The following is a 14,869-nucleotide window of genomic DNA, read 5'->3' on the forward strand; positions in this document are numbered from 1 at the left end:
GCTGGAGATACTGTTATCCTAAAAAACTCATTCATTCATTCATTCATTCAATTATTCATTCATTCATTTTCTTTTCAGCTTAGTCCCGTTATTAATCTGGGGATGCCACAGTGGAATGAACCACCAATTTAAGTCTGTGGTCACTATAAGATACCTTTGGTCAAAACTATAGTAAATACCAAATGTGCAAGATGTCAGGGCGCGGCATCAAGCATCACAATAAAAATAATTGAAGAAATTTATTTACCATTTAAACTCTGCATGAAATACAAAATGAGCAATGTTTATTTTGCTAGCGCACATTGTTAGTCTTAAATTAATTAGTTGTGCAAATTAATCCACTGAAATATGTTTTGCTAATCTTTAATCAACATCTAACGATCTTCCGCTCTACGATGGCAGTCCTTCTCTGATGACAGCAGTTTGATGGCTTGTGCAAAATTCGCTTTGCCACGCCCCTCCAACTGTTGAGAGGAATGCATTTATCAATATTCACTTTCAGTTGAAAATACATTATCATCCTGAGATGAAAGTCTGCAGCGACTTCTGGTTCATGCTGATTTTTAATAGTTTTCATAACTGACAAGGACAGTTACTTTATATTGGCAACAATAACTTTATGAAGAAATATGATTCATATTTGTTTGTCCACAAAGGGTCATCACTGATCTTGGCCACTGTTTGACAGCCATAAAAAAGGATTCATTCATTATCCTTTGGCTTAGTCCCTTTATTCATCAAGGGTTGCCACAGCGGAATGAACCACCAATTAATCCAGCATATGTTTTACACAGCAGATGCCCTTCCAGCTGCAATTTAGTTTAATTCAATTCACCTATAGCGCATGTCTTTGGACTGTGGGGAAAAACCGAGTACCCGGAGAAAACCCACGCGAACACGGGGAGAACATGCAAACTCCACATAGAAATGCCAACTGGCCCAGCTGGGACTTGAACCAGCGACCTTTTTGCTGTGAAGCAACAGTGCTAACCACTGAGTCACCATGTTATCCAGAACAGTAACAATATATTTACATTACATATAAAAAGGCCATTTTTTTACTAGTGAATCAGACTTTGGTTCATCAGATCGCTCTTGCATTATATTCAGATTATATTCAGTGTTATATAGAGAAAGCAAGCATGTCTCTTCAGAAAACTTGAATTTGTATTCGACTTCTTGATTGATTCTTTTTATGGGGTCTTTATGACCTTTTGGGATCTTTAAAGCCTTATGGGAATGAACAGTAAACTCAGGTTTCATTAAAAAACATCCTCATCTGTGTCGTGAAGATGAATGAAACTCTTATAGGCTTGAAAGAGCATGATGGTCTGTACAGGATGATAGAATGAGCTTACAGCAAGCTGACTCTTTGGTTAAATCTTATATCATAAATGTATTAAAACACTACTGCTTACATCAGAGAAACATATAGTTAGGCCTGTCATGATATCTATTTTTTGTTGTATGAAATATTACATCTAAATATATTGCAATAAACTATATTATTGTCCATTTTATGCCACTCATATAATGTCAGAACGACAATATAATAGCATCACAATGCAAGTACACTTAAGAATATTTAATTTTGGTCATTTTAACAAAGTAGTAATTAGGCAGTGGCATCAGAATGTGAAAATGCATATACTAAATAAATAATAATAAACGTAACAAAAAAGTGCAAAGTAAAAGTAACAGAGGCTGCGATATCTGCTACCAGATCTACAGTTAAAGCAGAATTATTAGCCCCCTTTGAATTTTTTTCTTTTTTAAATATTTCCCAAATGATCTTTTACAGAGCAAGGAAATGTTCACAGTATGTCTGATAATATTTTTTCTTCTGGAGAAAGCCGTCTCTTTTATTTCAGCTAGAATAAAAGCAGTTTTAATTTTTTTAAAACCCATTTTAAGGTTCGATAGTCTACAGAACAAATCATCATTATACAATAACTTGCCTAATTACCCTAACCTGCCTATTTAATTTAATTAACCCAGTTAAGCCTTTAAATGTCATTTTAAGCTGTATAGAAGTGTTTTGAAAAATATCTAGTAAAATATTATTTACTGTCATCATGGCAAAGATAAAATAAATTGGTTATTAGAAATTAGTTATTAAAAATATTATGTTTAGAAATGTATTGAAATAAATCTTCTCTCCGTTAAACAGAAATTAGGAGAAAAATAAACTGGGGGCTAATAATTCAGGTGGGCTAAAAATTCTGACTTCAACTGTATATTCAGTTATCAGACACCCACGTGAAAATATACTATAGTAATTTATATTAAATACTACAGTGTTTTCACAGATGCCTCCAATTGAGATGCTGCAAAATCAGCTAAAATGTTGCTGGAATTGTTTTTTTATGTATGTGCGATATATATTGCCTCACAAAAATGACAGGTCATGTCCATGTATTGTGCGATAAGTCGATATATTGATTATTGTGACAGGCTTACATAAAGTCCCATTTTATATTGCAAATCTTTAAAACAACAATGTATTGTTACACCTCTGCAGTGCTTTCTAGTGTGCATAAGCTGGGACGATATCTGGTTTCAAGGTTTACTGCAGTTCAGAAAAGCCAAGGTTTTAAAACCGCTAAAATTTTCTGTTATACCGTTCCTATGGTATATGAATGTTTACACCAACATCCAAGCATGCTATAGACCTGAACAGTGCATTGGTTTACTTTATATCCAGTAAAAAGATATCCAAAGATGCCTTTTTAAGAAATCTATTGTTGAATTTTTGAAACTAATGAAGATAGCAAGAAGAATGAAATGATTATAGCAAAAGTCCATGATTCATATTTAATTATTTAGCCTGATTAGATGATTAAAATGTTTCTTAAAATAAAATATATTGTGTTCAATGAGGGGGGGGATTTGGTGTGTTTTACCCAGCATTTAAAAAAAACATATTTAGAGCAGTAATCACAATAACGTAATATCATGAAACCAGGATATTTTTATACAAGGCCCATGCCTAAGTGTGCACATGTTGAGTGTCTGTGCATGCTATACACTTTAAAACAATAGCTTCAAAATTGGAGAAAATTCTTCCTTGTCTAATCACAGTGGTGTAAAGTAATAAATTACAAATACTCTGTAATTGAGTAGTTTTCTCAGGAGTTGTAATTTACTAAGTAGTTTTAAAAATGTGTACTTTTACTCTCCCTTGAGTACATTTTAGTGCAGTATCATTACTTTTACTCCACTACGTTCCTTCAACCTGCAGTCACTACTTTATTTGTTCTTGTCTATGGAGATTGGCTGAGTAGTCTTGCGATTTCTGTCCAATCAAATCGCACATAGAAGGTAAATCGCATCATAATGATCCTCAAGACATGGGCGCTTTATAATTGTAGCAGCATTTAGAAGCATTAAAAGTGTCAGAGAAGATGTCCAAAATCTTTACATGCATTGACCTAGAGACTGTTTAGATGCATGTCACTGATGAGAAGATGACAGATGTTTATGATGTCGAAATGGCTTTAAACACCCAGCAAGCACAAGATGTCAACATGACGTCAGATTGACATAGTACCCCAAAGTTGTGGGGATGTTGCAGTTTGTTTGTAAATAAAAATCTGGTTGACATCAGAACCCAACCTCAATCCGACGTCAATGTCCAACCTAAAATCAACCATAATCGACGTCTAATGATGTTACAGCTTGACATTGTGTGGACTTTACCATTATGACGTCTATCAGACATTGGATTTTGGTTGCCATACTTGATGAACAAATGTCAGTATTTGGCGTCAATAAGATGTTGGTTTAAGATGTTGGCTCGATGTTGGATTTTGGTCACTTTCCAACACAACTTAAATCCTTAGACACTAGCTATACTTTGAATTTTGGTCACCCGACATCACAACCTAAATCTAACCTAATATTAACATCTTATGACTTTGTGTGCATAATGGGCAATCACTAAATGCACTACAGAATGTTACGTTTACACACATCCACAAATTACATATTAATGCATCCGCATTTTACAGCGTAAAATTCACTACTCACTGCTCTTGAGTACTTTTTAAAGAGCTACTTTTTACTCATACTTTGAGTAATATTTACAACAGATACTTTTACTCTACTTGCACTACATTTTATGCAAGTAATGGTTTTCAGTACTCTTTCCACCACTGTCTAATCAAAACAATTAATAAAAATAAAAAACCCTTGTCTGCTAATTTGTACTATAATAATCACAAAACCTGATGTCTGACTAGGATAAACGAGAAACGTCCCCAACACCCAAAATCCTTTCTGTCTGGTTGCGTCCGCTCAGCTAAAAGCAGGAAGAGAGCTGTAAACATGCCCCGAAAGTATTCAGAGGAGGAAGAACTGATAGGAGACGCGTAACTACCACCATCCATCATGAACTCCGTTTTCATTCTCTTCCCATCAATTATTCTGCCAGAGCCACACAAACTGCTTAAGCTCGGGTTCAACTTTTGAACAGCACCAACAGACAGCGATAAACCAACACAGGCCAGATTTACAGCACATCAGGAGTTATATGTGCAGCCCAGCAAGGTGTGCATGTTAAATAGATGTTGCTGTCAAAAAGAATTAGGTGTTTGCTATGTTACTGCGTGTTGCTCATGTTAAAGAGACAAGAGAGATATATGTGAGCTTAAAATAAAGGGCTAAATACATTTTTGAGGACAGATTTAAGAAGTATTTTTCACTCGAAAATGAACATTTGGTTATTAGTTACTCACCTTCATGTCGTAACAATTCTCTGAGACCTTTGTAACACAAAATCGTGATCGTGTAACACAAAATCATTCATTCATTCATTCATTTTCTTTTTGGCTTAGTCCCTTTATTAATTAGGGGTCACCACAGTGGAATGAACTGCCAACTTATCCAGCATATGTTTTACGCAGCGGATGCCATTCCAGCTGCAACTGGGAACCGCCCATACATTCTCATTTACACACACATACACTACAGAAAATTTAGCTTACACAACTGACCTACAGCGCATGTCTTTGGAGTGTGGGGGAAACCGGAGCACCTGGAGGAAATCTACGCCAACATGGGGAGAAAATGCAAACTCCACACATAAATGCCAACTGACCCAGCTGAAGGTCGAATCAGTGATCTTCTTGCTGTGAGGCAACAGCGCTACCCACTGAGCTGCTATTTTAAGAAATAATATGCCAAAATGAAGAGTTTTTCCATAAAACAAGCTAAATAATCTTGTTTTCCTTTTGCTCACCCCATTGGGAGATTATTTAGCTTGTTTTAAGGGAAAAACTCACTTAACTTTAGCCCCTTTCACACAGTGAAACTAGTAAATATTCGGAAAATTACCGTATCTACATTACCGGTACATAAAAAAAAAGCAATGTTCACACAGGCAAGGACGTTCCTGATTTTTTCCGGGAAAAGACCATTCACACCTCCATTCCAAAATACCGGTAAATTCTGTCATCATTAACCAGAAATGAGCTCTAAACAGCATCGCTTGTATTTGTAAATATAGAAGGGGTTGGGCTTTTGTTGATGGTTTCACTTTGATCATTTTTTACACAATTGGCATTAAAAAGGCACATAGAAACGTTATCTGACTAACATCTACCTGCTAAATGTGTCTGGAAAAATGTTCAAAGGCTTTTATTTTCATAAACAGCATGGATGTGAATGCGTCTGAATGTTCTGATTGGCTGGAGTAGACATCTCAGGTCAGCGCATTCTAATCGTGAACGCGCTCTTTACAGCAATTTTCCTTCTGTGTTCACACAGCGCAGCATTCCGGCAAATTACTGGTAATGTTACAACTTCTCTTTCTGGAAAATTTCCAGAACTAATTTTAACGGTATTTTCTAAAAGGGCCTATTCACACATGATCCCTTTCTGAAAAATGTATGGTAATTTTCCGGAAAGGTCTGTGTGTGAAAGGAGCTTTTGGCATATTATTTCTTAAAACAAGACAATAATTTTTGCTTCTCTAAGAAACGCTTCTTGATTCTTGATAAGAATTTGTAGATATTTGGACTAGAATCAAGACCAAAAATCTAAGTAAGAAAGGCATTTTTTGCAGTGTAGAAAGGGCAATTACTATGGGAAGCATGCGCATCCATGTTTTTAACTTTCATAGTATATTTGCTCTCTGACCTGATGCGCAAGAGAAGATATAGGCAAACTTATTTTTACCTCTTTTTGGTGCACGGAAGTGTTCTTGGAGATCGTATGATGGAGTTGAGTCACTGATGTGAGTGTTTTGACTATTTTTATTTATTTTCTGGTTCATTTTCTTTGTACGTCTTGGTAACATAGCTGTCTATGTAGGGCCAGAGAGCTCTTGGATTTCATCTAAAATATCTTAGCTTGTGCTATGAAGATGAACGATAGTCTAAGGGGGTCGTATTGATTTGAGGATAAATAATTAATTACAAAATCTCCTTGATTATATACTTTAGAACAAAACAAAAACACTTGTGAAAAATTTAATAAACATAATATCCTCAGCAGGCTGAATGAAATATAATTGACCATTTATTCAATCATTTATTTTCTTTCAGCTTAGTCCTTTTATTTATTAGGGGTCACCACAGCAAATTAAAACCACCAACTTATCCAGCATATGTTTCATGCCACGAGTGCTCTTTCAGCCACAACCCAGTACTGGAAAACACCCATACACTCTCGCATTTACACACACACACACACACACACACACACACACACACACACACACACACACACAGTACGGCCAATTTAGCCATTTCAGTTCACCTATAGTGCACCTATAGTGCATGTCTTTGGACTGTGGGGAAAACCGAAGCACCTGGAGGGAACCCACACGAACACGGGGAGAACATGTGAACTACACACAGAAATGCCAACTGGCCCAGTCGGGACTCAAACCAGCAACCTTCTTGCTGTGAGGTGACAGTGCTAACCCTCTAATGGGTTGCCCTATAATTGACCAGCAGTGTAAAAAAAGTAACAATATTGAAAAGAACTGCACATAACATGAAGATAGTGAGGCTTTGAAACAATAAAAATGCAAAAGGTGTGAAGATCAATCTTCTAATGTAAAGATTAATATGCTTCTGTCAGTAGATTATAAAGCAGAGAAAATAAAAATGTCAGTATTTATGAAGGTGAATTGTATGACAGATGATTATTGGCACATCGCTATAATGTCACAGAATAGTATACGTCTAATAATAGCGAGGCACACTGTGATTTAAAACTGGTTAATGTCTTCTGATATATAGCAAGGCATTAAACAACTGAATTAAATGTTAAATAACAAATAATAGTAGATTTGGTCAGTATTCAAAAAGCTTTAGCATTGTACAACTAGCCTATGATAGAATTACATTTAAAAAATATATTTGTCAAATTCTAAAAACACCCAATGTGTATTCATTATTAAATGTTTACATTGTTAAACTTAATTTTAGTGAAATTTTAAATGTAGAGCAAGACACTGGATGTGAACATGCTAAAACTAAAACCAACACGGGGAGAACATGCAAACTCCACACAAAAATGCCAACTGACTTTCTTACTGTGAGACGACAGCGCTACCCACTGCGCCACCCCTGATTAATTATATTAGATGTAAAAATGCAAGTTTTCCAACACAAGTTTTCTAAAATATGTTAATGAGCCACTTAATTAAATATGCTTTCATTTGCATACAATTCTATCACAAAACCTCATCTGAACATTGGATGAAGTCACATTTAAAGTCCGATTTTTATAGAAAGGATTTAGGGAATCTCTTTTTTTCACCTCATAATTCAGAAACTACTATGAACAGCAGGAAAGACATTTCCACAATTTTGTGTACAATAAAATGTTATATATAATCAAGCAACTTGTGTATGAATACATCCCTCAGAAAAAGAAAACCCTTCAGAATACAGAAGTGTTGTTTATATGTAAGAGCTGCTGAAGTGAAGATTTATGTAATATACATACTGTAGATTTATGTATGTTATTAAATACCTTTAAAATAGATATTCTAATTTAAATCTATAGACAAATCTAAGTGCAACAAAAAACACCTTAAAGAGTATTTCAAGAGACTTTTTTTTTAAATTCGATTCATTCATTCATTCATTTTCTTTTCGGCTTAATCCCTTTATTAATCTGGGGTCGCCACAGCGGAATGAACCACCAACTTATCTAGCATGTTTTACGTAGCGGATGCGCTTCCAGCTGCAACCCATCACTGGGAAACATCCATGCACACATTCACACACACACTATGGACAATTTAGCTTTCCCAATTCACCTATACCACATGCTTTTGGACTTGTGGGGAAACCTGCTTTAAATTACAATGAAATTATACTAAATGAAGTTATAATGGAAAAAAAACCTTAAAATCTTGCCTTAATTTAGTTTCATTTTATAAAGAAAATTCTTATCTATTTCCAACTAGTGTTAATACACTAGATTGTAAACTCATAAAGCCGAACAGCACTATATGCAGTACATTGGTTTTCCATGCACACTGAATATAAACATAATTTTAGCGCCCTCTATTGGTAAGAGTCTGTACTCACAGCAGTTTCCGGGCGGCTGCAGGCTGTGATTGGTCAGTTGACACCAGCCCACGGGAAAGATGTCCCTGGAGTCAAACTGACACCAATAGTCAAATGCTCCTCTCCAACCGTCAAACATGATGAAGATTTTGTCTCCTCTAACCTCCCCGATGGTTGCAGGACAGATGAGGTACGGGTTCTTTCTGTCCACCGCCTCCAGTTTCATTCCCGCTTTGAAAAAGTTCTGAGTCGGCCTGGGCGGCTCCTTTAAAAAAATGAGCATTCATATACTGAAATGACTGCTGATTGCTCAAAATATCAGGAAAAAAAATCTTTTTTTTACAATACAGTGTTGTTAAAAATCATCATCATTTATAAAAGCCTGAATTTGTGTTTACAATCAAGTCATGGCTTATATTTTAATTTATTTCAAAATGTTAATTGTGGATGTCTGAAAAGCTTATTAATTTGGATTTTGTGATTTAAAATGAAATTACCTTTTTAAAGGCTGAAGATGGAGCCATTTCTGCACCACTTAATGTTTTTAATAGGAACATGGGCCATGAAGAAGCATTCATTCTGAACCCTGAAGATGAGAAAGTGGTGTTAAACAGGGAATGGATCATGAACAGAATGTAAAATAAGTATAGTGACATTTCAGTTTTTTTGTAATTGTTTTAGTAGTTTGTTGTTTTTCTCTTTTTTTAATTTATTTACATCTTTATCAAATCAATTTATTCAATTTTAACAGGACTTCACAATGTTTAAATCTTGAATTACATTTGAAAAATACTAATACTTTACTTTGTGTTTACATTCTTTAATATACAGTTGAAGTCAAAATTATTTGCCCTCCTGTGATTTTTTTATTTTTATTTTATTTATTATTTTTTTTTTTTCTTATTCAGATATTCCCCAATAATGTTTAACAGGGCAAGGAATTGTTCACAGTATTTCCTATAATATTTTTTCTTCTGGAGAAAGCCTTATTTGTTTTATTTCGGCTAGAATAAAAGCAGTTAACGTTTTTTAAAACCATTAAAACCATAAGGCCAATATTATCAGCCCATTTAAGCAATTTTTTTTTGATTGCCTACAGAACAAACCATTGTTATACAATGACTTTCCTAATTACCCTAATTAACCTAGTTAAGTTTAATTTGTCATCATGGCAAAGATAAAAAAAAATCAGTTATTAGAAATGAGTTATTAAAACTTTTATGTTTAGTAATGTGTTAAAAAATCTTCTTTCCATTAAACAGAAATATACAGGGGAGCTAATAATTCAGGATGGCTAATAATTCTGACTTCAACTGTATAATCCTGTAGTAAAAAAACGAGTTTTTTTTTTAATGCACTCTACTGTACCCAGTGGTGGCTGCAGCATGTCTCCACTCTTCTCACACGTGCCGATAGGCTGAATGTCAGCTGCGTCCACCAGCCTCCAGAAGTCATTGGTGCTGTCGCTGCCGTCCAGCCGAAGCCGCAGACGAACACCCATCAAACCCATGACTGTGGCAATACACCAGGAGGAGGCATTCCTCGGGTCACAGGCCTCCACCTTCATCCCCACTCCAAAATCATTAGCGGGAGGAACTCTGGACTGGAGACAAACACAGTGAGTGAAAGAGAGAGAGAGACTTTGACTTTTGACACACTTTATTAGAGATACAAACATCTGAAACCAGATCTTACATTATATCCCCCACAAAGTCACACTGCAAATATGTTCAGCAGGCAAAAAAAAAAAAAACAATACATAGATTTAAAAAAATCATTATAATAATAATAATAACAATGATAAACATCACTAATAAAAAATTATAACCATTTAACTAATTAAACAGAGACAGAGAGGCATTAGAATTTGTCCTGTTTATTTGTTCTTCAGCAAAGAAAATGCTGTCATACATGTTTACTGTGATTTACAGAAGAAACTCATTAAATGTAACTAAATGTAATTTACAAGAAATTATATACCACACAAAATCCCTAAATATGTTTTATTAAAAGATTTATATATTTAATAGGTGCAAGTCAGAAGTAGTATATTGTTGATTCTTTTATAGAAATATGTCTGATATATTAAATGATGCTGGAACATTATTTCATCCAAATTTTAACATAATTTATCAAATTTACAGAAAAGGCCAAAATTATTGCTACCCCTGGCAGATTCTGACTTAAAATTACTTTTTTTAAGATAATTAGATGATGTACAAGAGGCATCATTGTAGAAAAAATATTTCTCAGCTTTTATTTACATTTGAACAAACACTTTAAGTCAGAATATGCCAGGGGTGTGAATACTTTCAGGCTTTTTTATTTATTTATTTATTTAGTTTTTATTTACTATATATACGCATTTCTAATAGTAAAATAATAGGTAAATTGTTAGTACTTGTTTATTTTATAGAGGTCTAATAGTATTTCTTCCAAATTTAAAAATAAAAAATATGGTCATTTAGAGTGTTCCTTGTCTTGAAAATGGCATATTTTTAATTTGTTGTGACTGAAAATCAATATTATTACACCAAATATAAACATTTATTTCTTAAATTAAAATTCTTTTAGCAATGTTAACTAATGTACTAATTATCTTAGCATTCTCAGTCATTCATTTTTAGGATTCTTTGATGAACAGAAAGTACCTAAATGTATTATTTATTCAGATAAAAACTTAGGGCTCTATTTCAACGATCTAGGCGCAAATTCTAAAGCACATGCCGCAAAAGCATTAGGGGCGTATCCGAATCCATTTTTGCTATTTTAAGGATGGAAAAATATGCTTTGCGCAGCGGCGCATGGTCTAACAGGGTTGAGCTTATTCTCTTAATGATTTATAGGTGTGCTTTGAGTATAAACCAATCATAGTCTCATCTCCCGTTCCCTTTAAGAGTCAGTTGTGCCATGCCTTGGCACATTTGCTATTTACATGGCTGACTTTGTAAGTTGAAAAACTGAACACTTCACTAGTGAGAAAACAGTTAAACAGACCATCTGCAGTGAGGATAAAGAACGAGCCTCCTCCATTCAGCCTTTACTTTAACTTTACTTCTTTACTTTCATGGATAAGGAAACAGTGTTGTACAAGCCAGAACTATTTCTAAATTCAGTTCTAATTTCGAGCAAACGAATAAATGAACAATAATAACGAAGTCAAAAAAACTGAGTTATATCCAAACACACATGCTATGCCCCATATGGTCCAAAACCTGACAGGTGGACAAATCTAAGCTTGTTTTTAATTAAAACAAAAATAAATATGCATATAATAAATAATACTGCTAATAATAATAATAACATAATACAAAAGCAAATTGTCATGAATAAACTGAAAAAAGCCCCCTGAGATGAAAAAGGCATGAAGGCAGTGGTTTTTATATTATGTATAAAATAATAATTTTTGTAACATTTTAATCGTTTAATTCTTTTTCATTTGTAAAGATATTTCTGTATTGCCGTACATCCTGTGTGTATTAAGCAATGTGTAATCGAGGCGCACAACTAACACACTCTGCGCTGGACTTCAGACCTGCTCTCAGCTGATCTATTCCAGAGTCTATTTCAGTTCATCAAAATAGCAACGCGCCAGCAATGCGCCTTAACACACCTCTTTACTAGACCGGAACACCCATGAGTCCACAAAGTGGCGCAAATAAATTTAGCTATTTAAACAACGTGGCGGAAAATGGGAAAATTAGGATTGCGCTGGTCTGAAAATAGCAACATGTCAGGGCAAACAGGCCTTGCGCCTTTTTGCCCCGGGTGTATGATAGGGCCCTTAATGTTATATTTGACTAAAGTAATACGTCCTTTAAAAAACAATCAATAACAATAAATAACAGTAATAATAATAGTAATAATAAATTGTTCTTTCCTCAAAATACTTACTGACCCTTTAGTTTTGAATGACATTTTAATGGCATAATGTTACAGTTTTATTATTGATAACATATTATGAAACATTCACTGTTCCACACAATTCATTCATATTATCCCACCTTAAATTAATTAAGTTAACTTTACCGATTTAACTAATGTTAACTCGCAACAACATCTTAATAATTGTGTTGTTTCAGCTCATTTTAAATAAGTAGTTTGAACACGCAACAACTATATATCTTTTTTGAGTGTTCCCTGCATTTTAATTCCACTTCTTTTTAAATTCGTCATCCTCTTTGCTCGTTCTATTCAAATTCAAAAGTTAAACTGCAATCAAAATGAAGCATAGCTCTAGTATCCAGGCACAGAATAACAAACACAACGGTCATACTGAATTAGGCAGCAGCCTAATTCAGTGAAAGAGTGTTAGGTTAGTCAGGACAGCTTCATTATTAGCTGGAAGGGCTTGTTGTACCTGTCTGAAACAGCTGGGGGAAGCAGGACATGACGACGTCTCTCGCAAGTACATTTCCCAGCTGAACGCCTCTAAGGAATGAGCAAACACACATCAGCATCAACACTGTGGGACTATTTTACAGCTTAATGATTGAGGAATAAGGAGCTTTTACCCGTGAGCTTCTGTGAAAGCTGTGAATCTTCATTATTCCTCCCAGATTTCTCCTTATGGTGTTTCTTGTCTGAAAAAGTGAACGGTAGATTAACAATACATGTGTTGTGTAATTCTGAAAATCTAAAAGGTCAAAGTGAGATGAGGTTTTCACCTTTCTGGTGGGTTTTTCCCATGATGACCTGAAAAAACACATGAAGTGGACAGAAACTGGAGAGCACCTAATAAGCCACCTAAAAGAATGAATCATAAAAATAGGGAAAGAAAAATAAGGAATTCAAGTGCAATTAAAGCCAGTTACACATTTTTAGAAGTCATAAATGGTGTACACTGTACAAATGTAAAATGCTGGGTTCCACACAATTCCTTCATGTTGTCACAACACAAAACATTTAAGTTGACGTAATTGTTATTACAAATGGTGAATTGAACAGGAAACAATTCATTTGTTTTTTTTTTTAAATGTAGGAATTGTATTATTTCGACTCATTTTACATCAGTAGTTTGAACACGCAACAAAAGTATTTTGTGTACTTTTCAACAAGGATGTATTATAATTATAAACATACAGTTGAAGTCAGAATTATTAGCCCCCGTTTGAGTTTTTTTTTGTTTTCTTTTTTAAATATTTCCCAAATGATGTTTAACAGAGCAAGGAAATTTTCACAGTATGTCTGATAATATTTTTCTTCTGTTTTATTTAGTTTTTTTTATTAAAAAAACTGTTTTATTTTGGCTAGAATAAAAACAGTTTTTAATTTTTTAAAAGCCATTTTAAGGTCAAAATTATTAGCCCCTTTAAGCTATATTTTCTTTCTCATTTTTATACAATAACTTGCCTAATAACCCTAACCTGCCTAGTTAACCTAATTAACCTAGTTAAGCCTTCAAATGTCACTTTAAGCTTTATAGAAGTGTCTTGGAAAATATCTAGTAAAATATTATTTACTGTCATCATGGCAAAGCTAAAATAAATCAGTTATTAGAGATGAGTTATTAAGTTATTACTATTATGTTTAGAAATGTGTTGAAAAAATCTTTCTCTAATAATTAAATAAAAATAATAAAAAATAGTTATAGTTAATAATTAGGACTTCAACTGTATTTATCATGTTTATAAATATTTCTGTTTTACAGGGTGAAGAATTTGAATATAATATTGTGATATTACAAAAATTGATATTGTATGTGTTGCGTTTAATAATATTAAGCTTTATTAAAAATATTTTTAAGTACTTTTTTAGTTACACCAATCAAAAGTGAGAGTATTGTCTTTACAAAACATTAATATTGCAAATAAATGCGTTTCTTTTAAATGATCTATTTTTCATTAAATAATTCTATGAACAAAACTGATCATGATGTCTGGGAAAATATAAGCAAAATTGATATAAAATAATAATAATAATATTAATAATAATAACAATGCAATGAAATGTTTCTTGAGCATTAAATCAGTACTGTTAGTTATCTTGTATTAAAACATCCAGTGTTTCAATATTTATGTTGAAAATGTTCATTTAAAACATTAATTATTTATAAATTTATATTAAATATAAATGTATGATTTTATTACATTATGTTTTAGCAAGGCAAAATAAACAAACTAGAGTCATTACACCTTAATTAAATGACCAAGTTAATGATATTATTTAATTATCCTATATTCAATAATGAAATGTTTATGTTACTGATATACTGTCATAATAGTGACATATAATGTAATATCCAAAATATATTAAAACTTATTAAAAACCATTAATTCTCAATCAATCAATAACAATAATAATAATAATGTAATGAAATGTTTCTTGAGCAGCAAATCAGC

At 33.5% G+C, this 14,869-nt stretch overlaps 1 protein-coding gene across 4 annotated transcripts in view; it reads right to left on the reverse strand.

The window, feature by feature from the left end:
• Positions 1 to 14,869, reverse strand: part of scml2 (Scm polycomb group protein like 2) — a 60,791-nt gene that overhangs the window by 38,765 nt on the left and 7,157 nt on the right. For all 4 annotated transcript variants that reach the window (XM_056468119.1, XM_056468121.1, XM_056468120.1 and 1 more), the window contains 6 exons: positions 13,196 to 13,274; positions 13,043 to 13,111; positions 12,889 to 12,959; positions 9,897 to 10,131; positions 9,026 to 9,114; positions 8,550 to 8,793 (listed from right to left, as the gene is read on the reverse strand). In XM_056468119.1, the coding sequence (XP_056324094.1) occupies positions 8,550 to 8,793; positions 9,026 to 9,114; positions 9,897 to 10,131; positions 12,889 to 12,959; positions 13,043 to 13,111; positions 13,196 to 13,217 (730 nt within the window). In that variant the 5' untranslated portion in view covers positions 13,218 to 13,274. The remainder of the gene's footprint in view (positions 1 to 8,549; positions 8,794 to 9,025; positions 9,115 to 9,896; positions 10,132 to 12,888; positions 12,960 to 13,042; positions 13,112 to 13,195; positions 13,275 to 14,869) is intronic.

Source organism: Danio aesculapii, chromosome 11 (assembly GCF_903798145.1).
Source record: "Danio aesculapii chromosome 11, fDanAes4.1, whole genome shotgun sequence".
NCBI lineage: Eukaryota > Metazoa > Chordata > Actinopteri > Cypriniformes > Danionidae > Danio > Danio aesculapii.